We start from the raw sequence: 26,747 nt of genomic DNA, 5'->3' as shown, positions 1-26,747 counted from the left end.
CCCGGGATTTTGTGCCCATGCAGGATTAAAGCCCTGATTGTAGCCTCCCCACCAGCCCCAAATCCTCTGCTGATTTTCGTTCTGGGAGCAAGTCAGTGCACGCTGTGACCTATTGATCCCGATCCCTGCGTGTGCCGGATCTCCTGCGCTCCGGGGCGCCCTTAAAGAGCGCAGAGCGCTCCGGCCGGCCGGGCATTCCCGCCTGGGTCCGGCTGCGCCTGCCAGGGCGCGGGGAGGCTGCGGGCCCCGGCAGCGACACAGCAAGGCAAGTGCATGTCCGTGTGTCGGTCCGTGTGTCGGTCCGTGTGTCTGTCTGTGTTTCTCTGTGTGTGTTTGTGGGAGTCTCCTCCATCCCAGTTTGCCGCGGTTTGCCCTCCTGGCTCGTTCAGGGGTGAGAGGCTGTTTCCCGGCAGGAGCTGAGCCTGCTGAGGGCTCTGGCACTGCGGTGGCCTGGCCGTGCTGCCTGGCTGTGCCGTCCCCTTCTGGGTGATCAGGAGCCAGCTGAGCTGTGAGGCCGGAGCCCACAGCCCGTGCCCCACAGAGCCCTGAGCCCCTGCTGTCACCCCACGAACAGCAGCACTTGGTGTGCTCATGGCCTCATCCAGCCAAGCACCTTCGAGCCTTTGGCTAGCGGGGATGGATTTAAAACACTCCCAGGAGCCCAGGGTTGTGCTGAAGGTGGATCTGCTGGGGGTGGGGATGGCAGGGTCCTGCTGGGATTGAGTCCCAGGGCTGTCACTCGGGCCCTGCTGGCTGCTGGGTGTGGTGGAGCAGCCCAGCAGCGCTGCCACAGCAGCCCCCGACAGCCGGAGCCGGGGCTGGGCCTCACCCTGGCCTGGCTGGGGCCGTCTCTGGGCTCTCCCTGCTACCAGCCATGGCACCAGCTCCATCTGAACTATAACTGAGGGTATGACTTGGTCTTCATGGTGCCCAGCTTCCATTCTTACTTTTGAATAGATCGTGAGGATCCCCTGGGCAGGAACCGTTCATCTGATCCCCAAAACCCGTTGATCCCTTGGGATCCCTGGCAGTGCCTGGAGCCTGGCACGCTCCCTGCCATGGCCACCAGTGCCAGGCTCCTGCCCATGCTGAGGAGCACACCAGTGTTTCCCTGTTTTTTTGGGAGGAGGGTTTTGCAGGTGCTGTGGTTCCTTTGGAGGCTGTGAGCATCCCTGTGCAACCTGCCCAGGCAGCACCTGCATCCCATCCTCCCTCCAGCCCCACGCAAGGCGAGCTGAGGAGGGAGAAACCCAGCCCAACTACTTTTGTTTCACTGCGTGAAATCCTGCACGTCTTTACCCGGCACTAGAACCACTTTCTGGTTTTTGTGCTTTGGGACCCCCCCCATCTCTAGCAGCAACATGTTCTGGATGCTCAAAGGACCAGCTGCTCCTCTTAAAGCTTCCGGAACCATCCCAGAACCCCCCTTCTTAACCCTGTGTGAAGGTGAGCAGAGGTTTAGGGATGAACTGCCTCTGCCTACCAGAGGGGTTTGCTTTCCATCTCCTCCTGTGCCAGGTCTGCAGCCTTAATCCTCCTAATCTCCCCGCATCTCTGGTGTGGCTCATTTTTGTGTGCAAATGCCCTTGAAAGCAGCAAAATTGCAGCTGCTGGGTGAAACACCAGGCGGAGAGAAACTCCAGTGTAGTGGAAAACTCTGTCTTATGTAAACTGCCCAGGTATTCTGCCTTTACCTTGGCTTGGGATCAGAGGCACTGCACAATCCTCTGTACACAGGGTGGTTTTGGGGACCTGGGGGCCTGTGGTTTGGGGGTGCTGGCAGCTCTTCTTCAGGCTCTGGTGCCTGCCCAGAGCACCGCACAACCCGTGTGAGGTTCCCTCTTCAGCTGAGCTCTGCCAGGGTTGGTTTTGCAGCGTGTATTTTGCAAATGAGCCTTTTGGTGGCTTTACCACTGCAGCTGCTCCCTGCTGCGCTCCGTGCCCTCCCATCTGCTGCTGCTGCCAGCCCGGGCACACCCCATGCCGGTATCCAGGTGTCAGCCCCGGTGCCACCGGCTCCTTGGAGCCTCTCGAGCCTGGGGAAGTGGGGCTGTCCTGGCAACCTGGAGCCCACTGTGCCCTGCGAGCTGCCCCAGGTGTGGGCCCCACTGCGGGGGCTCGTGGGAGGATGCCGAGCCCCAGGGTGCTGCACCCACCCAGATGTGTTCCCTTGGCTCCTTTCCAGCCCTAAAAACACCCACGGAGCTCCTTCCATGGGGCCGAGCACCTCGACAGAGGCAGCAATGTGGCAATATTGACTTAACCTGGGTAAGAAGCTCTTGAGCCGCTGCTGCTGCGGGAGGGGAGCGGGAGAGGAGCACGTTTTATGCAACGAGATGACATTTTCCTGGCAAGCCCTTCTCTGGCATCCCACACCCTGCTCCACCCTGCGCCAGCCCCAGCACCCGGCTGAGGCCAACCCCGCTGCCCAGGGGGCAGGATGGGCACCAGCTTGGGGGTCCCACTCCCTGCTGACACCTGAGCCGTGGGCTTGGCCACCCCATTGTGCCCCACTGTCCCACCCCATACAGCCCACTGTGTCGTTCGGGTGGCACCAGGGCTGGGTGGGTCAAGCCAGCAGTGGGGTGGTGGCATCCCCTTCCCCATGGGCCCCAAAAGGCACTGTGGCACTGCTGAGGGGTTTTGGGGACCCATCGGAGCAGAGGAGCCAGGCTTGGAGATGATCAGCCCTGGCAGCTGTTCAGCAATGTTCTTCAATGAGGAATTTTCAGATTTGACTTCTGATGGAGGGGGGTTGAGGCAAAACAACTTGGACATCTCTTCCAAAAGCTCGATGGAACACAAACAGCAGTAGATGAGCCAAAATCTCATTTATTTTTTGTGTGGGGTGTTTTTGACAGCCCCTGGAGGGCCCAGCTGATCTGCCGGCCCCCACGGCAGGGGTTTGGGGTGGGAAGGGAGTACCTGCTCGCACGGAAGGAAAGCAGGGCACTGAAACACCTCCGTGCTGCCGCTTCCTCCTGGCGGCTCCCACGTGCGCAGGAATGCGGCCGTGCTCGTTCCTAACTGGTCCTGTGCCGGGCGAAACCTCCCCCAGCTCTGTTTGGGCCTGGTTTTGCTCTGAAATCAGCAGCCAGCACGGCTCCTCTGGCCCCATTCCGCAGCCCCTGCCAGCCTCGATGGCTTTGGATGGCTCTGGTGGGACATGGTGACTCAAAGGACCAAGCTCAGGGTTCCTTAAATTGTAAGAAAGAAATAAATAAAACAAGTGCATCGCTGCTGATGCAGAAGGATGGGAAAGCTCCTGTCCCAGCAGGGAAGTGCCTTTTTCTGCCGCACTTGCTGGTTTGAGCCCAAGTGCCATCAAGGGACTTAATATTGAACAAACACCAAGCGAAAGCGAGTGTAGGCAGCCAAGCAAAACAAAGGCTGAGAGAGGCCGGTGCTCTGACTCATTTGGCATGAAAATGCAGCACAGAATAAATTAAGTTTGGCTCTTCCTCATCCTCCCGGCGCAGTTCGGAGCAGGAGGGCTGCATTGTCACCGGTGCTGGGGTGGCTTTGGGTGCAGGTGCGCACAGCAGGCACTGGGGAGGCATGGGGACATCTGCACCAAACTGGGGGGAAGGGGGATAGGGGGGCGGCCAGGGGGGGACACAGCCACCCTGGCAGGTCCCTGTCCTGTGTCCCCAGCCATGACTTTTGGAATGGCACTGAACAAGGTACTGGTCCTCATGTGTCCCATCCTGAATGGGCTGGATGGTGAGGTCAGAATGTGCATCCAAGACAGCAGCAGCTTCTCTTGGTCCTTATTCTCCTGTCTCATGAAAGGATGGGGTCCCAGAGCTCCAGTGGGCACACACAGGTGTCATCATCATCATCATCATCATCATCATCATCGAGTGGTTTGGGTTGGAAGGGACTTAAAGTTTATCTAGTCCCCCACTGTCGAGGCAGGGACATCTTCCACTAGACCAGGTTGCTCCAAGCCCAGTCCAACCTGGCCCTGAACATTTCCAGGGGCATCTGCAGCTCCTCTGTGTCCCCTGTGCCCCTCGGTGGCACGGTGCTGCAGCCCTGAGCACCCATGCAGGAGCACTGATCCTGGCTGGGACCACTCTGTTACAGTCCCCCAGAAACATCGAGAGGAAGAAAAAGGTCAGGGCTTCACTGCAGGCTTTGGCCTGTGATGTAAAGACTGGGAATTTCCGGGGTGTAATGTTTGCATCTCTATAAATATGCAGCTGGAGCGTACCCAGGGGCAGCTGCCTGCGATGGGCGAGGGAGATAATGCCCCGCTTCCGCCAGCGCGGAAACGCGCGGGGGGAAAGGACAAGGCAGCGCCTGGCCCCGCAGCACGTCGCGGTGATTCACCCCAGAGCCTGCCTCGGGGGATGCTGTGACCCCCAGGGCTGTGGGCGAGAGGGGGACACATCCATGGGGCGCCCCGGCAGGCTCCCGGCAGCCGCAGGGAGGGCGGTGGAGATGATGTCTCAACGCCCCGGGTGACTGGGCACAGCTGGACCCCGGGTGCCTGGGCACAGCTGGACATCCCGGGCCACCCCGCCATCCCCGCGGCCGCTGGGTTCTGTCCTGCCCCAAAGCGGGGTGACGCCGCCTCGGACAATGCCGACTGGTGAGACTGGGAGAGGCCGGCCCTGCCCCGAGCCGGCCGCGGCAGCCGGCACCCCGCGCCCGCCCGCTCCCCGCGGTTTCGGCAAACCCAGTGCCCATCCTCTCCCGGCGGCACAAACCAGTCCCGGGACTCACGCCCAGCACCGCCCGGGCCCGCGTTGCGACAGCCTCGGGAGCGGGCGGCTCTCCCCACACCAGCACCCCTCGGGATCGCTGGGCTGGGGAGGGCGCGCACCCCAAACGCACCCCAAACGCACCATGGGGTGCCCCCATGGATGGGGATCCTGGGCTGGGTCCCTTGTAGGGCTGGCCCCTAAAGCAGAGCTGCACACCAGAGTGGGGTCGTGACAAGCTGGAGGCGGCTGTCCTGGGTGGAGGACAGGGGACTTGTCACCGGGCTGGGAGGCGACAGGTGAAAAGGATTTTGGCACCGGCACATCCTGCACAGTCACTCGCAAAGGATGCCGAGCGGGATCGGCCTTAATTCCCTGTCTTGTCCCGGCAGCAGCGACTTCGGGCAGCGCCCCGGGCACGGCCCGGCCTCCGGGGCGGCTGCCGGAGCCGCGGGGCCCCGCGCCCGCCCGGCCGGGCCCTCCCTGCTCTTCATCACAGCGTGGGTGACAGGGGCTGGGGCGGCTGCGCTCGCCCCAGGGATCCAGGTGTCCCCATTCATGTCACATTCTGAGCTCCCAGCCCTGGCAGGCCCAGCAGCCGCTCGGGGACTGGGGAGCAGTGGCTGCACAGACAGGTCACCATTGCCTCTGCTGCTCAGTGCTCTCCTCAGCTCGTCCTCATGTGTCCCGTCCTGAAGCAATGACATGGAGCTGTGGCAAGGCAGGTTTAGGTTGGATTTTAGGTTTAGGTTGGAAAAGGTTCTTCCCCCAGAGGGTGCTGAGCACTGCCCAGGCTCCCCAGGGAATGGGCACAGCCCCGAGGCTGCCAGAGCTCCAGGAGTGCTTGGACAGCGCTGCCAGGGATGCCCAGGGTGGGATTGTTGGGGTGTCTGTGCAGGGCCAGGAGCTGGCCTGGATGATCCCAAGGGACCCTTCCCACTCAGGATATTCCATGATTTCCTGTCCCAGCATTACCTGGAGCTGGGGGGAGTGATGAGCACAGGACCTGGCCCTGGGGAGGCTGGTGGCTTTCCCAGGCCATGCGGGACACAGACAGATGCATTTCATAATCCCCAGGTCTCACCTAATCCCCATGTCCCGGCCACTCCCAGCTGCTGCCCTGGGATCATAACTGATGGGGAGAGGGAGAAATTAAATACACAAAATGCAGTGGCTTGATGCTCATTTGGGACTTCCATTGCCCCGAATCAGGGCCTGTCTGTCCATCCTGCTGTCCTTCTGTCCCACCTACAGCTAGATATGGACAAACATGACTGGGCTGGCTGTGGCTTCATTGCTCTGGGATAATTCACATTCCAGGATAACATCCTACTTCAAACAGTTTCCATCTGCCCACCAGCACTCACTTCCAGGGCTTTCCTTATAGTCTAAAGGGTAATCTGGTTGCTGGGATAAGATCAGAAAACCTTAAACAGGGGGGAAAAATGCCCAAATGCAAGACTTGTGCCCCATATTAAATAATATACTTATATATATATTTTATATATATAAAATATATATAAAAAATATTATCATGCAGTGGCCAGGGAGGAGGGGAGCCCTGAGTACTGCCACAGCCCAGGCTTAGTGCAGGTCGGAGACGCCTACAATTGTCTTTAAATAGTTTGTGGTGGCAGGTTAACCATGGATTATAACCATCATTAATGATTATAACCATCATTAATGATTATAACCATCACTAGCAGCCACTGCAAGTGCAGGGTGAAGGAGGGGCTCGCTGGTAGGGGGCTGAAGGGGTCCTTGTGCCACAATAATTGCTTGGTTTATGGAATCAGGGCCGCCGTGGACAGGGAGAGTGGGACGGTGGCACACGGGTGATGGGACACTTTGCTGCCCTCGTGGGGGTCCCGTGGTCGCCGTGGCTCCCAGCCCAGGTGTGGCTCAGCCCCGCTGGCTGGAATCAGCCGCACCGCGATTCCCGGCCCGGCCGCTCGGCCCCGCGGTCCCCGCGGCCCCGCAGGGTTTAGCTGGGGGGCGGCAGAGGGGCGATCACATGCTCGCCCGCCCGGGATTAGGTGTAGCCGCTGCGGCGGGGAGCCGTGCCAAGGAGCCGTGGCGGGCAGCCCCGCAGCCGCTGGCACTCGGAGCCCATGGCCCCGGGCAGCAGGAGCCGGCCGCGGCTGCCCTGAGGCCCGGCGGGCCCGGTGATGTCCCACCTGCAGCCCCCTGGCCGGCCCCTGGAGCGCTTCGATGGGCTCTCCCTCATTTACTGGTGAGCGGGGCGGGATGCCGCCGCACCGGGACAGGGACCGGGACCAGGACCGGGACCGGGAACGGGCATCCCTCGGAGCCTTGGATCCGTTCTGCAGGGATGGCGTTAGGGAGGATGCTGGGCTCGATGACCCCCGGCTTTTGGCGGTGTTTGTTTGATTCGGTTCATTTTCGCTTCATGCGGGGGGCAGGGTCTGCTGGGGGTCCCACAGCACCTGCAGGGCAGCGCTCAGGTGAGGCCGGGATCAGCCAGGGGTGCGAAATGGAAATTATTTTCCAGGCAGCGACCGGGGAAGCACCTCCAGCCTCTGCCAGCAGTTGTGGGTGCTGCTGCAGTTGTGGTGCGGGCTCTCGCCTTTGACAAAAGCTGCCCAAAAGGGCTCCGTCCCCCCTTGCCGGTGCCCGGGGAGCGGGCTGGATGCGAGCAGGGCCCCGGCTGGCTGCGGGGAGGGCGGCGGAGGGGACGGGAGGTGACGGCGGGCGCCGGGCGGCTGCAGATGTCTATGTAGGGCAGAGAGAGCGGCTCTGCCCGGGGCCAGGGTTCAGAGCGGGCGGCTTTAGCCGATTAACTGGGGGTCAGTGGGCCGGAGCCAGCGCCGGCGTGGGCCCCTGCGGGGTCTCGGACCACCCTGAGGTTTGGCGGAGGCTTTCCTGGGCTGGCCAGACCTGGGCTTCTCCCCAGCCGAGACCAAGAGGCCGGGGCACGCCGAAGGCAGCAGGGGCCGTGATCCCTGCCCTGCTGGGCCATGATCCATCTGCGGCTGAAGTAGGTCATTGGAGCGAGGGCTGGGGGGGCTGCGGGGCGCTGCCCCCTGGGGTGCCGGCAGGATGGCGGGGGCAGCGCCCCGGGGTCGCTGCGACCGAGACGGTGCCTGGAGATGCTGGGCTGATGCTGCCCTGCTGCTTTTGGGTGCGGAAAGGGCAAAATCAGTTGCCGGTGGGAAGGAGGTGGTGCAGGATAGGCGTGATCGCGTGGCCGCGTTTGGGGCAGCGCTGTCGATGGGTGCTGATGCTGTGGGGCCGTGGGGTGTGTATGGGAGCAGCCCCGTCACCTCACTGGGGGCCCCTGGCCATCCCTGGCTCCACGGGGCTGCTAAGCCCTGGTGCCCTGCCCCTGCGAGGCAGAAATGCTCAAACTCCATTTTCTACCTCACAAATCTGCTCATAGGCTAGAATTTTGGGTCGAACCCTCCCTCAGCTTTGTCCACTGGGCTGTGTTTAGTTTGGGAGGAGAGGGGTGGTCAGGGGGACCGTCCCCCACATGTGGCGGCTGCCAGATGTGCTGGCTGGTGTCCGGCTGTCTGCCGGCTCCGTCGGGACGCGGCGGAGGATGGCGAGCAGATGGCGGGGAGATAACACCTCCCCGGCTCTCCGATAAGCGTGACCCCGCTCTGCCGCTGATTAAAAGATTAATTTTGGAGTTTGAAATAGGAATTTAATAAATAAACGCGAGCCGTCAGCAGAACCTCACCCGGCAGCACCAGGGCGGGCGGGGGGTGGTGCCTGCCGCGGCCGGAGCAGCGGCTCATCCCCCATCCCCGGCCTCTGCCGATGGCGATGCCGGTGTGACCCCGCGGGGTCTCTCCTGGAGAGTGCCTGCTGGAAGCTCTAAGCAAGTTTTGCAGTGGTGGCTTCTGTGCAGGAGCTCTGCCCGAGCCGGAAGGAAATCAAACAGCCCTGAAGGCGCCGGCGGTGCCGGGCAGGTCTCGCGGCCGGACCACGCTCTGGGCGCTCGGGGGGTTTGGATCCGCTGCCGGCTCCTCGCCAGGCGTGGCCCGGTGCGAGACTGGCCTGCACTTCCACCAATCCCCTTGGAATTATTATTGCTGTCCGTTTATGGCTTGTGCCGGGGTCCGGATTGGAGCAGGGGGGTGTTTGCAGCTCAAGGACGGATCAAAGCTTTTCCCAAGAGCTGCACTTCCAGTTCAGCAACATGTTCTGAAATCTTTCCCAAAAATATGTGATTTTCCCATCTTTCCACACCCAGCCATTTCCCTCACCTCTCTCTTTCCATCTCTGTTTTTAGGGATTCACTTGGGTGAATTTCCTGCTGTGGTTCTCAGGATTTCTCCCTCTAGTGCAGGTGGACAGAGGGTGGCCAGGCTGGCAGAGCAGGTCCTGCAGCCCCCACCAGCCCCTGTTAATAAGTTTATAACCAGTCCAATCCCACAGCCCAGGGGATTTAGGCAGGCAGGATGATTTATAATCCTGTTAACCCTTCACAGCAGTTGACACCCAAACAGGGGCCACGGGACCAGTCCCCAAGCAGAGCAGCGGATCATCCAGCTGATGGGAAGGGGGGGAGGAGGAGGAGAAGGAGAAAGGCTTCCTCGTGGGAGAGATGTTAGCACACCTTGGAGCTGCTGCAGTGAAAATGAAGGTGCCTGTTGGAGCTTTCCCATGTGACTGTGTTTGTGTTAATCCCCATCTCAGGGGGTACATCCAAGGGTTGGGCTGGAGCAGATGTTGGGGGACGTTCAGCTCTGGCATAAATGACTTTCCTAAAAACTACTGGGCAGACCAAGCCTGACCTCCCTTCTACCTTAAACAATCTCTCCTAATTACTGCAAGACAGGCTAATTGAAGAGGTTCTTTTTGCCTTTTCCCCAACCAAAATCTTTTGGAACAGCACAGGAAGAGCTGTGTGTTGATGCCCATTGGAAGAGAACTGTAACTTCTAGTTGTGGTTTAACCAAGCCCCAGCAGTCTCCAAGAGCAGCTCTGCCAGGCAGGTGCCCATGGACTCACCATCTTCTCCCTGAAGAAGAAGAACCCCCAGAAAATGCTCCACCACTCTTGACTTGATGCAAAATTGTCAGGTGGCATCAGATGCCTTCTGCAAGCCCCTCTCTACCTGGGGGTGAAGGGGATGGGCAGCAGAGATCTGACTTTCAGACAGCAAAGGTTCATTTGGATTGAGCCCTCATGCTGGAGAAATCCACTGGCTGAGAAGGATGTTGGAAATAGGGAGGAAGTTCAGAGGAAGCTGATAAAAGGGGTTGAAGAACAGGAAAGCCTGGCCAGCAGTGAGGTGGCATCTCTGTCTGCCTGAGGTCTTGGTGGCCTGCTGGTGCAGATGTCCTGGGCCTTCCTCTCTGAGGAGTGAGAATGTGCCTCAGCCTCAGGTGGAGACACTCTCCACCAGTAGAAGGAGGGAACAAGCACTGGAATACCACCCAGCCATCAAATACTCCTCACCTCTCCATGGTCAGGCCTGGCTCAGGTGGGAGTGAGGGGTGACACCAGCAGAAGGAGTGAGGAGGGTGAAACGCTCCCCAGGAGCCACCCGGTGACCTCTGAAGGGGTCAGAGGAGGGGACTGAAGGAGCACTGGGGTCCACATGGTCCTTGGAAGGAGGAAAGTGCCCAGGGGTGTGGGGACAGGGATGTGGGATGGTTGGCAGCCCTGCCCATGGGGATGAGGACCACAGGCTTGGAGGAGCAGTGTCACCCCTCCAGGGCTGGCTGCAGCTGCTGCCACCCTCTGCCCTGCAGGTGGGTGCCCAGGGAGATGCTGAGCCCAGGGCTGGGGTGGGATTGCCCATCCCTGAGTGCTCCCCGTAGGACCTGCCTGCTTCCTTCATCAGTAATTTTGGCACTGTGGTTCCTTTGGGTGCAAGTTACTCCTGTGGTGGTTCCAGCTGGACAAGAGAGGAAAACTTCTCACAATGGGAACAATCAGCCTCTGGAATCACTTCCCCAGGGAGGTGGTGCATCCCCCACTGTTGGATACTTTCAAGGTTCAGCTGGGCAGGGTGCTGGGCTTGCCAGTCTTGCCTAGACCGTACTTTTGACAAGAAAGGTTGCACCAAGTGCTCCTCAAGGTCCCTTCCAACCTGGTATTCCATGACTGTTTGTTCCCTCTTCTGTTCAGACTTGTCTGTGAGCATCTCTGATCTCCTGAGCACATCTGAAGTGACTCCATGGGTGTTATTATGAGAACACCGTGGGCTGCACCGTGGGCAGCTCCTTCCCAGCTGATTGGTTTTTTGATTTATCCCCAATGCTTTGTAGCTGATCCTGCAAGCAGCACAGTTGCGATTTTCCAATTTCTAATCAGATGTAAAAGCCTCTGCAGCCTACACTAATTTTCTTGTGTCATGAAGTGGACTCACTCAATAATGATCCAAAGTTCCTGTGCTGCCTGGGCAGCCCGTGCTCCTGCTGCTGCTCCCAGAGTGGTGGGAGGATGGCAGAGACCGTGACCCAGTGCCCTGCTGGGTGAGCCCTCCCTCCTCCCACCTCCTTAATGCTGCTTTCCGGAGCCAAAAGGCCTCAGACAGATCTCACTTCCACTGCAGGATGTCTTCCCACCTCTAATCCCCACCCACGCAAACCTACTTGGACTCTGTTCCTCTGCTCAGCCAGGCACAGAGGCTCCCTGCGGGCTCGAGGGTGCTGCTGTCAGCACAGCCTCCCCTTCCCCTTCCCCTTCCCCTTCCCCTTCCCCTTCCCCTTCCCCTTCCCCTTCCCCTTCCCCATCCTTTTGCCACTGCCTGGCCAAGCTCAGGATCCTTCCTGGGGCTGTCCCCTTTTTGGGATGGTGTGGTCCTGGCTGGGTCTGTGGGATCACCCAGGGATGCTGCTGTGGGATCTGGCCAGGCTGGGTATCCCCATGGGGTCTGGCCATGCCTGGGCTCAGCTGCTCCCCACTCCTGGTTCCTGGGCTTAGCCTCGACACTGGGGCTGGAATAACTGAGGAGATGATGGTTCCATTTCTTGTACAGCCTTAACATGGCCTGGAGATGACCCCATGTCTTGGTTCAAGACAACAGTTTTTGGGCACAGCTAGATATGGAATACAATAACATTTTGGGCTGCCCAGGACACCCCACCTGAGGAGCCAGGCTGTGAAGGGCTGTGTGGCTGGAGGAAGAACTCCCTGAGCCCTCAGTTTCAAATGGAAGTGTGTTTCATGAGAGAGGAACCTTGGGTGATGCCTTCCTGTGGGATTTTCATTTGCTGCTGGACGTGTTGACCGTGCTATGCCAACACTCCCAAAGACATGAAACCCATCACTCCCCTCGTGGTCCAGCTGTTCCCAGCTCTGTTTGCTCCTTGTCTGGGTAGGAAGGACAAGGGCAGAGCTGAGTTCTTTTTTTATCATAACTTTATCTTTGGTTGTACTTGTTTCAGCCATTCTCTTACCCTCTTTTCTTTCTGAAACCCAAACCATCACCACCACCTTCTCCACTTGGCAGCAGTTTCTGTGCCTCTCCCCAGCGCTCCCAGTTTCACTCTCCCACACTTTCCTCTTCATGCTCTCACAGAAAAATATACTGGAAATGCACCTGACTTGTGCTGACCCAGCATTTTTAACCCTATGCTCCTGCTCCAAGACTCATTTTGATTCTATTTACAGTTTCACCCATCCCTGCTTATAAATGGTAGTGTTAAGTAAAGCTGACTAATACAGTTTCACTCAACTTCTATTAAAAACATTTTTTCTAGCAAAAATAATTTTTCCATTTGGAAAAAAAAATCAACTTTTCAGTGAGTTTTAAACCCATTTTTCTAGCAGTCAATGAAAAAGTGGACAAACAAGTGAAAGGTGTTTATCTGCTGTCCAGCCCCATGGGGTGACTCAGTTCTTAATTCATACTCCTTCTATTCTCTTATTGATTTAAAAATCTCGAGTCTCACCAGCAGTTCTCTGGGATAAGAATCCTGGGCTAACTCGGAGTGGCTCAGCTGGGTCCCAGCTCCGTAAGGATCTCGAGCAATAGCACAGGCCCTTTGCCAGTGGGATGTTTGCCTTCAACACTGTTATACAAATTAAGCCTGGCACCCTTAGGTAGATAATAGAGGCCTTCCTCTATAAATCCTTCCTGAATATGATTCCAAGTTTTAAACCACTGAAAATCCTCTGAATTGTTTCTGTCAAAACTTCCTCTGATTAGAGACGTGTTAATGAACAGGAGCAGCAGCAGTGTCTGTCTTTTGCCAGAGTTGGTGTGTGTTTTGGAGGATGGAATTAAGGATCTGAGTGTTTGGAGAGAAAGTTGGAAGCTGAGCGCTGCTCCTTTTCCCTCAGGGCCTCTTGGATTTGGTTTTCATTTATTTTACCAGCTTGTGGACAAGCGTGTGGTTTATTGCAACATCCCACCCAGTGGGAAGGACCAGGAATCCCAGCCTTGGGCAGCTGAAGGACTTCATGTCAGAGGTGTGGAGCCCCAAACACATCTGTCTAACCCTAAGTGCAGAAATTATTCCCTGAGATGCAGAAATCTGGGTGGGTAAATTACTGAAGTGCCAGGCAGGAAAATTTCCCAATTTTCCTGCAAGTTTTGGGTTGACTCTAGTGAACTTTTCTGCAGCCCCTCTGAAACTGGTCAAAGAAGTGACTTTATCACAGAGCCACAGAACGGCTTCAGTTGGAAGGGACCTTAAAGATCATCTCATTCCACTCCCTGTCGTGGGAATGGACCCCATCCAACCTGGCCTTGGAGATTTCCAGGGATGGGGCAGCCACGGCTTCTCTGGGCACCCTGTGCCAGTTTTTCAACTTTATCCCACTGCCAGTGCCTCCGGTGCTTGTGCAATCCCTTCCCTTCAGCATCCCTGATTTATTCCAGCCAAGACTGGCCCATGGATCAAGGCAGTCACTGTGGGACAATGCATTAGCAGAGTCCCACAGGATCTTGGATGGTTGTACGTGGTATTTTGGTGGTGGGATGGAAATGTCTCTTCCTCTGACCAGGAAGGTTATTGATGCATCAGAGGACTTGGAGTGTGATCCTGAGTGTGAGTGGCAGGAGGCTGCTGGGTGAGGGGTGCCCAAAAAGGTCACCCTAAGCTGGGCATGGTGCCAGGACTCTCCTGCCCCTTGGGGAGCTGTGCCCTGGTGTGGAACAGCTCCCACTGCAGAACAGGCACAGAGGGAGGCTCCCACAGCCCAGAGTTGAATTTCTGTGCCATGTTCTGCCACAAAACCTCCTGGCCAGCCTTGAACGAGTCACCGAGACCCAGAGCTGGTGGCCATCAGGTGTTGGAATCTCCTGCCTTAATTTTTGGCTCTCCACACCCTGGTCCTTTTCTGTGGAATGGCAGGAGAAAGAGCATCTCCCTGCTGTTGGGTTGCTGAGGGATGGGCAGGTTTGTGAGGCTCTTGAAGGCTGCAGCATCAGGCAGATTTGGAGATGGGCCCAGGTACCACCCCTCGTTCTTAGTCTGCTTCAGCCAAAGCCTTGGCAAGGGTGTGAACACATCTTGCTGTGTTCACAATGTATCTATCCCCAGATGCATCTACGTTTGTCTAGTTGGCATTACTTATCCAAATTTTATTTCTTTAGCTAGATAATTTAATTTTTAGGAACGTCTTGGCCACCCAAAAGTCAAATCTACTCAGATTTTAAATGTCATCTGAATGTCCTCAAATGAAAACAATTTAAAAAAAGAAGACAAAATGCAGGAGAACTTTTCCAATTTGTCATTGTTTTGAAGCACTTTTCACACGAGGCCATCAGGGAAGCTCCAGCTGATAAAATCAGTTGTTCAAACACGGGAACAGCAATATCCAGCAGCTTGGACTCAAGGAATGGTTTGGCAAGGAGTGGCAGTGCCAGGCAGGCACGTCCACGGCGGCTGCAGTCAGAGCTCCACTAACGAGGGCAAGGGCCACTAATGGGGCCTGGCCAGGAGCCTGCTGAGACGCTGTGGGAACAGCACAAGGAGAACACCATTGGTGGGGTCAGGGCCAGGAGCTTCCCTGTGACCTCAGATGTCCTCCAGAGCTGGTTGGGATGCAGGACCCGTGTCCTCCTGCCAGTCCAGGGGAGTATGTTTCCCTTCTCAGGAAAGGTCACCAGATCTTTCCTGCCAGGATGGCAGCCCAGCTCTAGCCAAGCCCTGAGGTGGGCTGTTCTGGTCCATTCCCATTCCCTGGCAAACCTTGGATAATCTTATTTCATCCCTCCATCCCCCATCCCACAAGACAGGGGTGCTGCTTCTTCTCCATCTGGATGATGGCACCAAGATAGGGATGGAGGACACAGTCTCAAGCTGCGTCAAGGGAAATATACGTTGGATATTAGGAAAAAGTTTTTTACAGAAAGGGTAATAAAGTTCTGGAATGTTCTTCCTGGGGAGTTGGTGGAGTCACCATCCGTGGATGTGTTTATAACAAGACTGGATGTGGCACTGGGTGCCAGGGTTTAGTTGAGGTGTCAGGAAACGGGTTGGACTCGATGATCATTGAGGTCTCTTCCAACCTGGTCATTCTGGGAATTCTGTGGAAGGGGCTGTTCAAAGGCAAGTCAGGCTTCTGACCTCCCAGCGGACAGGGGACAGCTGAACTTGTTCTGCATTAAGAAGGAAATACCGTGGGCTGGAAAAAATGCTAAAAGAAAAAAAAAATCAACATCAACCCTAAACCCCCTAAGTGCCACAGTCTGTTACTGCTTCCAAAGCTTTGCTATGGATTTTAACCCTTTAGGGACGGTGACTGCACATGTTCCACACCGAACGCTGCCCTCCATCCTTGGAGGGGCCATTCCCAACAGCACATCCCAAGTAATTCCCCTTGTGCTGAGGATGAGGGGCCAGCCCTGCTCGGGGCTGGTTGAGCTTTGGGAAGGCGCTCGGAGGGGCCGCGCTGGCTCCGGCTTGCGTAAGCTTTAATCCAAAGTTGGAGATGTTTTGAGCTGATCTGTGTTAATGTTGGCAGGAATTAACATGCATACGGGGAGACCACGTGATGCCCTCCGACCTCCCTTTTTTTTTTTCCCCCTCCTTTTTTTTTTTTTCCTCCCATCACTTTAACGGATTCCTGCCAAATCAGAGTGGCCGGTGCCGGGCAGGGCCGGGCTGCCACCGCCGGCAAGATGCCCGCGGTCTCTATCCTTTACAAAGGAGCCATCATCATCAGCAGGTAACCTCCCCCAGCTGCGGTGGGGATGGGGAGGGGGCTCCGGGGGTCCTGTGGCTTCCACTTCCAGCCCAGATTCTTCCCTGTGGCTTCTCCAGGAGCAGGGCTGGCAGGCAGGGGTTGCAGGAAGAGCCCAGGACACCGTCGCTGGTTGGGTTGTCTGCATTGGTGGCATTTGCAGGGCTCGGGGCTGCTGGGCGGCCGTGCCTCGGCGTGGGGATGATGATAAGAGCTCATCGCAGGGGATGGTGATAAGAGCTGATCGTATCAAGGAGGCATCTGCTCTGCTGAAGCTGCAGCCGTATGGTGCCTTCCCACCCGTCCTGAGCGCCCGGGCTCACCTGGGGAATTTCCTCGGTGATTTTCTCGAAATACCCTGAAAATCCTGGGTGGGGGATTGAACCAGCCTGGGCCCAGGGCTGCTCTGCCTTCCTGGGATGCCTTCGAGCTCCATTTTTCAATAGCCAGATGTGGCCAGTTGTTTGTTAAGTCTTCAGTGCAGTGCAAGGATTGCAAGGAGGGGCATCTTTTAACATGGAGAAAATGCTTCCAGTCTGAATCTTAGAGGTGGAAGTTAATGGCTTTGCTGGACAGCTCAATATTTTGAGTTTTATTTTGGACTCCTGGTAAGTCCCTGCAGGTTATTCTTATCCTGCATCCTGCTGGATTTGGAGCAGCCTCTTGTTTCCCACGCTGCTGTTCCTCCTCATCTGTGTTCAGATCTGGGACCTGATATCGATTGGGAAACACCTTCCCTCTTGCAACTTAAATTCTGGGGAGTGCTTTGGTGCCTCCTCACCACCTGGCACATCTGGGTTGGGGTTTCTCAGGTCAGAGCTCATCCATCCTGAGGAGCCCAAGGAGAAGCGCTGGTGGTCCCAGGTTTGGAGTCTATGGTTGGGCCAGGGTGGTTTTGGGGTCATTCATTTGGGACCTTGCCTAGGGTGTTTAGGGGGAGACTGTGAGGTGTTTTGGGGAGTTACTCGGCTTGGGGGAATCTCAGGTGTGTGATGCTCTTCCGTCCGCTCTGGCTTGTGGTGAGAAGCTCCCACCAGACCAGGCAGGACTTGGAGCAGCTCTTGCATCCCCTGTTGCAGACCCTCTGCCTGCATTAAAACCCTTGAGAGTGGATTGTGCCCGGCTGTGTTCATTACAGGCTGTGTTTGTGAAACGGCTTTATTCCAGAGCACGGCTCCGAGCTCTGATCTCATTTCCCGGGTGCTGCACAGCTGTCCAGCCCTGATAATCTGGGGTAATGAATCACAGACAGGTCCATCAGATTTGCTGGGTGGGGAGGATGATGCTCAGCCCTGCACATATTCTCTCATTTATCTCTGTAGAGATCGGGGGGGCTGGCTGGGGGCTGAGTTTTGCCTGTGTGGGTGCAGTGGTGGGGCTGTCCCTCAGCCTGGGTATCTGCAGTGCCTTCTGGGCTGCAAGGGACAATGTACCTGTGTGTGTGCTGGCTGGGCACCTGTGCCTCTTTCCCTTTTGGCCCATGACAGAAAGCTGCTCCTCTTGTCTCCCCCAGGACACTCATGGGACCGTACGGGATGGATCGAACCGTGCACTGCTTTGACTTCTACGAGTGTGCAAACGGGCTGGGTGAGTGCCAGGGACAGCAGGCTGGGCTGGGATACCCCAAACATCCCCCCAACCCCTAGAGCCTGTGTCAGGATGTGCCTCCCTGTGTGAAGTCTGGTGTCTCACTGGTTCTTGTGTCTTGTACCTGCCTGTGTCGAGCATCTTCTGCTGCTTTTGCAGCTGTGGCATTAAAAGAACATCAAAATCCCAACTAATTCCATGGTAATGGTGAGCAGCCAGTGCTGGGAGCTGCGCAGGAGCCCAGGGCCACAACCCCTTCCCTCAGCAGGGTGAGGGGGAGAGGCCTTTCAGAATTTTTTGGACTAAATCAATTAAAATGCTAAATAAATAAATAAATAAATAAATAAATATGCAGAATTCCCAGCACTCCCCTGCCCCTCTGCAGACTTTTCCCACAGAAAGGCACCTCAATGGGGGATGGAAGGTGCTTCCTGCAGCACTCTTGAGGACTGGATGCATGAGCTGGGTTTGGAAAGTTTGGCCCACGGGGAAGGGAATGAGCACTGAGTGAGTCAGGTGTCCTTCCACAGCGCTCTGAACTTCAAAGCATGGAAGAGAAGGGAAAAGAGAAGGTCACATCCACCAGAACATGAGAAAATCCCAGGTTCATGACACTCAGCCCAGAGGGATCCAGCAGAGCATTTCTTCTGACCTCTCTGTCAGTCTCTCCCCTAATCCTTTATTGTGAGTACAGCCCACGCTCCCTCAGAGCAGATGGAGACCTCTTGGGAAGACTCCTGAATGACCATTTGGGACAGCTCCTTAGGAGTCACCAGAGAAACAAGTTCAGGTTTCCTGAGACCTGAGATTAATTATGGATTAATTATTGGCTGTTTCCAGCTCTGGGGTAACAGGACTTTCTGCCGTGGGGGGACAGCCTTGCTGACTCTTTCCACATTCATGAAGTTCACAGGAGCTCAGAGAAATTACTTTACTTGGTGAATATGATATTTTAATCTCCAGAGGTGAATTTGGTTGAGTTGCTGGGATTTCAGCTGCTGGGTTAGATTAGCTTGTTAAAGGAGGAGGCCCAGAACAGCCTGATGGGGCCATCACTGACCTCTGGAAGAAGTGACAGATGTGGCAGCAATTTGTGGGCCCCTTCACTGGGTTCCAGCTCCTCTCCTTTCCCCCAGTCTGTGGCCAGAGGGTCTTTGCAGGGTCTAGCAGAACCTACAAAGCAAATTATGGTGTGCTGGAGGAAGCTACAATAATGTGGATTTCCTAATGCCATCAACTGCTGGCTTCATCCTCTTCTGTGAGGCTTGAAACACTCAGGACGAGCAATTGTCCTCCAGAAATCCTGGAATGGTTTGGCTTGGAAGGAGCCTCAAAGCCCATCTTATCCCACCCCTGCCTTGGGCAGGGACATCTTCCACCATCCCAGACTGCTCCAAGCCCCGTCCAATCTGGCCCTGGACACTTCCAGGGATCCAGGGGCAGCCACAGCTGCTCTGGGCACCCTGTGCCAGGGCCTGCCCACCCTCCCAGGGAACAATTCCTTCTGAATATCCCATCTGAACCTGCCCTCTGGCAGCTTAATCATCCCTCTCTGATGAGTGGTGCTTACAGAATCCCTGTGTTTGCCAGAGGTGTAGCTGCTCAGAGTGGGTTTATTTGGGAAAAGAAAAGTGCCTTGAGTTTCTCAAGCTGAATGCAGGTGTTATTCCAGCAGTTTCCCAGGTGGGATGAGGTGTTATCCCAGCAGTTTCCCAGGTGGGATACAGGTGTTAACCCAGCAGTTTCCCAGGCAGGATGAGGCATTATTCCAGCAGTTCCTTTGGCGCAGCATCGCTGCTTGGTGCCAGGTCAGCATTTGGCCGCGGGTCAGTTGCTCTGTGGCTTTAGGTGGAAACCCACATGTGAACCTCAGCAGAAGTTCAAAGGGGTTACCTGGCAGCTCCTCAAACCTGAACCTCGAATTAAAGAATAGCCATCAAAGGGAAGTGCTGATTAAGGAGCATTTCTCAGAAACACTGAGATCCCATTATCTTGACCTTCATCTGCTTAGGACAGGGCAGCGAGTGATTCACCTCCAATCTGTCCCTTCCTCCAGACAGAAAAAGCTGGCGGGGGCTGCAAGATCAACAGAGGGATTAAGGGAAATGTAATTGAACATTGCCAGCTTAGGCAGAGAGTGGGTGGCCCCTCTCTGTGCCCAGCCTGGCAGGCAGTGGGGTCAGGGTGCGCCCGGGATGATCCCAGTTGGACTAAACAACCAGATTAGCCAGGACACCCCCTGACCTGTGTGGATCCAGGAGCAGGTGAGATTATAGCCTGAGAACTGTGACTCTGGCATTAGTGCAAGCAGGATTAGAGGCACCAGAGAAGCTTGAGGGTCTTGAAGAAATTTATAGGATCGTTAAGAGCCTAAAGAAAACACAGTCTTGGTCAGACTTACCTCTAAGTCCATCTGGAGTTTTCCTGGCAAACTTTGTTCTGCAAAAGAGAAAAAAACAGGGACATGGGCATCAGCTCCAGGACCTTTGCCAGAAAGGAAAGATTAAATAGAGGGATCCAAAATAGGCTAGATTATCTGGCCCTAAGTATGACTTAATAAGCATTATACTGGGACTTTGATGCTGTGATAATTAAAGAGCCGTTATTTACCTACACTGGGTCCCAAATAGAAATCTGCTTGAAGTAAAAGTTTATAAAATATATTAAAAAATATTGTCCCAGGAATGCTGCCACCACAGTCCTGGATGATCCAGATTTGCTGCCATCCATCAGCTGCTGTCCCCTGGAGTGGTCTGAACCCTGGAAGGGGTGAGCCCTCCCTCCTCCTCCTCCTCCTCCTCCTCCTCCTCCTCCTCCTCCTCCTCCTCCTCCTCCCTGCCCCAGTGGGGACTCTCCAGTGGATTTTGGGGGGCAGGACTGGCACCTAGAGCTTCTTCTTGGTGAGGTGATGGGTGTGATTAGTGGGCAGAGCTCGGCAGCATCCAGCTGCTTTCCCAACAAGGGAGTTAAAACTCAGGGATTTTTTCTTCTCCCATCCAAGTTGGAGGGTGTCTGGAGCAATACTGTGAGTAATCACTGATTTTAATAACAAGATCGGATTTTCTCATGACATCGTTGGGGATAAAGGAGGATTTGGAGATACTTCAGCTATATTAAGGCATTATTCCAATTGATTTGCAGACACAAAAGGGAAATGAGCCATTATTGATTTGATATCTCGGCACACACTGGGCTGCTGGGGGATGCTGTGGCTCAGCCTCTGCAAGGTGCAGATTTTTATATTATTTGTCTGATGTGCTTCATCATTACTAATTCCTTTGTTTTAGGGGTGAAGAAAGATGTAGGATGAGTTCCTCAGTCATCCCCTTGGCTTGGGCTGGATTTCCAGGCTCTGTTCCATCCAGGGAACCGATGGGGTCCTCTGCAGGACCCCTCATGCCAAGGTTTCTCAAGCCCATCCCTGGGGTGCCCCTGTTCCCTGGGGTGTCTCTGCAGAGCCCAGCAGAGAGATCCCCTGGCTCCACAGGGAGCAGAGAAATTTCCAGCTGAGCATCCCTGGCCATGGGCACGTTTTTCCTTTGGCCCACGGCCACAGCATCTCCTCCCCATTTTTTGTGCCCAGGTGCCTGACCTGACCCACAGCTTGGTGAGGCTTGTACTGCTTATAGGCATTTTTTGGGGGGCAATATTTCCAATTTGAGTGAATTTCTTTTATAATGCAATATAAAATATTATAAATATAAATTATAATAATACTATTATAATAATATTATCCTATAATATTACAAATTAGAAAATATTAGTGTCCATTCCTGAGGTGTTCTGCTGTGAGTTCCCTGTTCCAGCAGTAAAACAGCTCCTCACAAGTGCCTGGTTAAAGCATTAAGCCCAGTGAATAACTCCAGCAACCAGACAGGGCTGGGACTTGGAGCTCGGCAAAAGAAGCAGTTGGTGCATATAGAAATAGAAATCTCTTTATGGGAAATTGTAGTAATTTAGTTTTAATCTAATTTAATATAAAGGTGACTTGAAACACAAAGTCTTTCCCTAGAGGCAGAGGAAAACTGTGAGGGCCTGAGAGCAGAGCTTGGGTTACAAAAGGAAGGGAAGCAGGGATGGAAATGGTGCCGTGTCCTGAGTAACCCCAACTCAGGATCCTCTTCCCTCCTGCCTGTTTCAGAAAGGGTTCCCGGTTTTAGGGCAGCAGCTGTGCCTTGTTTCCACAGCCCAGGAGGTGCCCAGGGCTCGAGCAGCCCCTCAGCAGCCGGGGGACAGGGCTGGCCTGGCGCTGGCTCGGTGGCACTGCCTGTCCCCAGCCTGCCCTCCTGGCCACGGCAGCAAAAAGCCCGACCGGTGGCTCTGGGCAGAGATTTGTTAATTAAAGCCAGGCTTTTTAATCCTTCTGTCCCTAGCCTGGATCTTCGAAGCAGGACTTAACGAGCCCTGGATAAATAAGTCTCTTGGACCTTTTCCTGGCAGCCAGCTTACGGTGGCCGCAGGGACAGGCCCCGTGGCCGAGGGGTGGCTGTGAGGAGCAGGAGCCCTGAGCCAAGGTGCTGCAGGGCACCCGGGCTCTGCTGTGCCATGGGGGCGGTTCAGACATGGAACAGGGGTCACCTCTGCGCTCCTGCCTCAGCTGCTCGCCCCAGGCCAAACTGACACAAGTGGCCACTCCTGGGGTGTGGCTCTGCCATCAGTGGCCGAGTCAGAGGCTGAGGTGCTGCTGGGGCCTGGCAGGGGAGTGGAGATGTCCCCAGCACTGCCGTGCCCCTGGGGCTTGTCCAGGTGTGCACAGGGAAGGAATCTCCTGCGGGAAACACTTGTCACCAGGAATGTTTTCATCTGCAGTAGGAACAGATCCTTTCCCATCAGTGATGAACTTGGAGCTGCTGGAGAGAGTCCAGGGGAGCCCATGGAGATGCTCCAAGGGCTGGAGCCCCTCTGGAGCCAGGCTGGGAGAGCTGGGGGTGCTCACCTGGAGAGGAGAAGGCTCCAGGGAGAGCTCAGAGCCCTTCCAGGGCCTAAAGGGGCTCCAGGAGAGCTGGAGAGGGACTGGGGACAAGGCATGGAGGGACAGGACACAGGGAATGGCTTCCCACTGCCAGAGGGCAGGGCTGGATGGGATATTGGGAAGGAATTGTTCCCTGGGAGGGTGGGGAGGCCCTGGCACAGGGTGCCCAGAGGAGCTGTGGCTGCCTTTGGATCCCTGGCAATGCCCAAAGCCAGGTTGGACAAGGCTTGGAATGACCTGGGACAGTGGAAGGTGCCTCTGCCCATGGCAGGGGTGGCACTGGAGGGGCTTTAAGGTCCCTTCCAACCCAAATCATTCCATGATTCCATGAATTTAGGGTTGGGGCTGCATCCCTCAGGCATGGCCTGTGCCAGCTCTGATTCTCGTGCCTTTGTGCCACGGGCTCTGTTCTCCCTGCAGGCATTAAGGTCATTGGTGGCATCAAGGAGCTCACTGGAGAAGAATATGGAGTTTACGTCAAGAGGATCCTTCCAGGGGGTGTTGCTTATGCAGATGGTGAGTGAAACACGGGGCATGAGGTCTGAGAACAGCCCAGACTGTGGGTATTTATTTCACACATTTGTCTCATCCCTTATTAGATGTTTTGCGTGCTTGCTTGGAGATTTTCCAGTGATTGGGGTATTTTTTTAGTGTGGCAGTTGTTCTAACATCTGACAGCAGCCTTGGACTGGCTCCTCAGCATCTGTACTATTGTTTTGTGTGTGTAGAGCACGACCCACCTCTGCCACACAAGAACTCTCCTGTCCTTTCCCACTTCCCTGTGGCCCCAAAATGACCAGAGATCCTTTTACAAACTCAGCTCTGCTCTGGGTCTCTGATTTCATTCTGAATACGTTCATCTAAGTAGGTATTATGGGTTTGCAGAGCTCACATTTTACAACTTCAGTCTAAAAAGATCTTTTTTTTCCCCCCAGCTGTTACATCATTTTTCCACCCAATAAAGGAAAATAAATCCAGAACAGGTGGAAGTGCCTCTCATGGTTTTCTACCTGACCTCGAACTGAACTACTTGACCTCAAAGCAAATTAAGCAAAAGCTTTATTGCAGTTTTCAGTGTTTACTTTTGCAACTTCCTAGAGCAGAGGAAGTGCTGGGACATTGGCACGGGTTGTTCTGGGAGGCTGCAGAAACTTCATTTATGGACATCTGGAAAAACAGGTCGGACGAGCATCTCCGGAATAACAAATGCATTTCTCATCCTGTCTCTGGGCACAGGGGGAACTGCCCAGCCTCTCCCAGTCCCTTCAAGCTGTATTTTCCACAGTTTCTATCCATTAGTTTTCTTTTCTAGGGCGCCTGCAGCCAGGAGACCAGATCCTGGAGGTCAATGGAGATTCGCTAATTGGGGTTACAAGCGAGAGGTACCATATCCAAATGGAAATTTCCCATTCCTGTTGCTTTTGTGGGATTCTGTGAAGTGGCTTAGGCTGTGAGCTGTGTGGAGGGCACCAGGGCATCACTCTGGGTGCTGTTCCCAAGAGCCAACTCAGAAATTATCAGACAGAAAGATTCAATATAAAAATAGACCAGAGAGCCCAAATTGTATCTGAGATACTCAGACATTCCCCCCAAATGCTGAGTTTTTAAACAGCTCCTGGCACCTCCACTCCATCTGCTGCTTCCCAACACATCCTGCAGTTCCCAGCACAAGAGATTAGCTGGTGCCTGAGCCTGACAGTGCTGCTCCAATTCCTTCTGGAGCCACGATCCAGCCCCTCAGCACCAAGAGAATCATTCACAGCTCCACAGGAGCACCAACACCTTGGTGGCTCTCCTTTCCCATTAAGCACTGTGCTATCCTATTGCCTGCCTTGCATTCCTGCACCAGGTGCCGAGGCTGGATGGGGAGCAGCATGAGGAGCTGGTCCTGATGCCCAAGCCCCAGGGCAGTTGGGTTTGGTGATGTCCATGAGAACATCTCTGTGGCTGTGCCTGGCTCTCAGCAACTGCCCTGGCTGCCAAGGGCACTTGTATTTTGACCCAGAAAATGGCTGTCCCTGGGATGGAAACTTTCCCAGGTCGGGAATTACAGAATCATGGAATGGTGTGGGTTGGAAGGGATGTTAAAGATCACCTTGTTCCAGCCTCCTGCCATGGGCTGTGCAGGAGGATTTGCTCACCACCACAGGTGTCTTCTGAGTTTTGCTATCAGGGACTTCTCAGTTACTGCAGAAGTGGGAAAATCAGGATATGGGCTGCCCTCAGCCTCACTGCCAGGGCAGGGAACAGGGCATGCAGCCAAAGCCTCGGCTGCTGGCAGGGTTTGCCCAGGTCAGGGGTCTCTGCCCAGCTTTGAGGTGAGCAGGGTGAGAGCAGTGGGGCACCGCTGGGAGCTGGGATTGACGTGTCATGGTCCTTGTGTTCCAGGGCCGTGGACATCCTGAGGACGGCGTCGGCCACCAGCCACATGCGCCTCCTGATAGCCCGCGATGACGACGCCAAGTAAGGGGGGACATGGCACCCTGGGAAGGGAGACTGTGGCACTCCTTGGCTCCACAGCAGGAAAGCCTTGGGGCAAATCAGGCTCAAAGCCCACGGGGAAGGCAGAGGTGGCCAGGGGTCTTTGATAACTGTGCACTGGTGGGAATTCAGTGCTGCTGCAAAGGAGGGAAGCAAAGCTTCCCTTGGTGGCTCCCATCTCCAGCCCTGCCTGGGTGGGGTCTGTGGGACTGAGCAGATTTCCACAGGTCTTTCCCCAGGGAGGACCAGGGCTGCTCCAGTCTTGGCTGTAGGGTGGCACCGTTCCCTCAGCTTCGCTGTGTGGTGTTTCAGCACATCCTGCACAGAGCTCTGGATGAAGATGTGCAGGGATACCAGGATCTTCCCTCTCCTTTCTGGTTGGACACATTGAGTTAAGGTCTTCCTTCCCCAGAGGTTTCCTCCTTCTCAGGGAGGATGAGAAGTTTCTCCCTGAAACCTTTACCCTTGTTGCTTCCTGGGAAACCTTGCTCTCTCTGGAGAGACTCAGAGGTTTGGAAGGAGAAGGAAAGAGTTCAGTCTTGTCTTGACTGGATTTAAGCTGTGTGGGACAATAATGGTGCCATGGGAGCGGGCGGAACTGTGGGAACCAAGGTACAGATTAGTGGGGTCTTTGCTGATATCCCACGGGAGATCTGGCACAATGTGTTGGCACAGCCTCTCCCTTGACAGAAACAGGGGTTTAGGAAGCTGAGGTGCTGCAGGAAGCAGAGGAATGAGGGTGGGATTTGGCAGAGCATGGCTGTGGGCGGGCAGGCTGTGCTCTGCCCATGGGTGGCTGCAGGTCAGAGTCCTGCTGAACGCACCCAGATCCCGTTAGTGTGGAGATGATGGATGATTAATGATGGATGCATTCCTTATCCATCAGCTGCTGTGCAGCCTTCCTGCCTTGGCAGAGCAGTGAGAGTGCTCTAATGACAGACGTGAGACTAATTCTGACACAGCAATACACTGCTGGAAGAATTATTTGCTATTAATGATGGGCTGCTTCTAGCCACCCTCTTCCAGGGGAAATGGCATCTCCTATTATTACATTAAGTGCAAGTCCTTCAGCAGCTCTGAGGAAGTGCTGGGTGAAGCAACTAGGTCACCAGGGATCCTGTGGTCCAAGTAGGGATGCTCAGGATGCAGCTCTGGATCACAGCAGTCCCCTTGGTGGGGCAGAGTGCCAGTGGACACCTCACACTCTCTCCCAGCAGGAGAGATGGGATCCCACAGCTCAGCTGGGATCTCTCTGTCCAGCAGCAGCAGGACTTGCTCTGAAACACTTGATTTCTCAGCCAGAGCCCCCAGGTTTTCTGCCTCCACCGTGATCTGTTTCAAGCTGTTCCTCTAGCTCCTAATATCCCAAATTGCAGCAGATGTTTCCTGAAGCACACACAGGCGTGGCTCCGGCTCCCCCCCTGCTGCCGGCAGTCCCGGGACACCCTGCAGGGAGCTGGGGCAGGCCGGCAGGGCAATGAAACTTTAGGCAATTTATTTGGCCTCCGTTCACTGTTGGCTTTCTGTTAAATCTGCAAAGGGTTAGCCAGAGAGAGAGGGGGGAAGTAATCAGTTTATTTATTCTTTTTTTCCAAAAGATTTGCAGAGATTTCACTTACATAATCATCTCACAAACTGTTTAATACACGAATACATATCTCCAGGATTAAGGGCTATGGGAACATGGGGAAGGATTTTTCTGCTCTCCACTTCTTTTTCCCCACTTAGTTTTGTCTTTTATTGATGCCCTGCTATCTTTTAAGTCTGTCCTTGAGCGTGGGTGAGCAGCCAGCTGGGTAGAAAGGGGCTGTCAGCTCTGGGGGTGATGCCTGTGGAGGTGCCATACCATGAGCTGTGGGCAGCTTTCCCCCTTCCCACTGCCC

At 55.2% G+C, this 26,747-nt stretch overlaps 1 protein-coding gene across 1 annotated transcript in view; it reads left to right on the top strand.

Annotated features, from left to right (window-relative positions):
- Positions 1 to 4,251: 4,251 nt before the first annotated feature.
- LOC128796324 (syntaxin-binding protein 4-like) overlaps positions 4,252 to 26,747 on the top strand; it is a 49,275-nt gene continuing 26,779 nt past the window's right edge. Inside the window, exons 1-7 of the mRNA XM_053957863.1 lie at positions 4,252 to 4,326; positions 4,416 to 4,597; positions 5,102 to 5,213; positions 17,312 to 17,411; positions 22,804 to 22,899; positions 23,696 to 23,765; positions 24,772 to 24,846. Of these exons, the coding sequence (XP_053813838.1) occupies positions 4,252 to 4,326; positions 4,416 to 4,597; positions 5,102 to 5,213; positions 17,312 to 17,411; positions 22,804 to 22,899; positions 23,696 to 23,765; positions 24,772 to 24,846 (710 nt within the window). The remainder of the gene's footprint in view (positions 4,327 to 4,415; positions 4,598 to 5,101; positions 5,214 to 17,311; positions 17,412 to 22,803; positions 22,900 to 23,695; positions 23,766 to 24,771; positions 24,847 to 26,747) is intronic.

Source organism: Vidua chalybeata, chromosome 16, assembly GCF_026979565.1.
Source record: "Vidua chalybeata isolate OUT-0048 chromosome 16, bVidCha1 merged haplotype, whole genome shotgun sequence".
NCBI lineage: Eukaryota > Metazoa > Chordata > Aves > Passeriformes > Viduidae > Vidua > Vidua chalybeata.
This window is presented reverse-complemented; position numbering and strand designations above follow the sequence as displayed.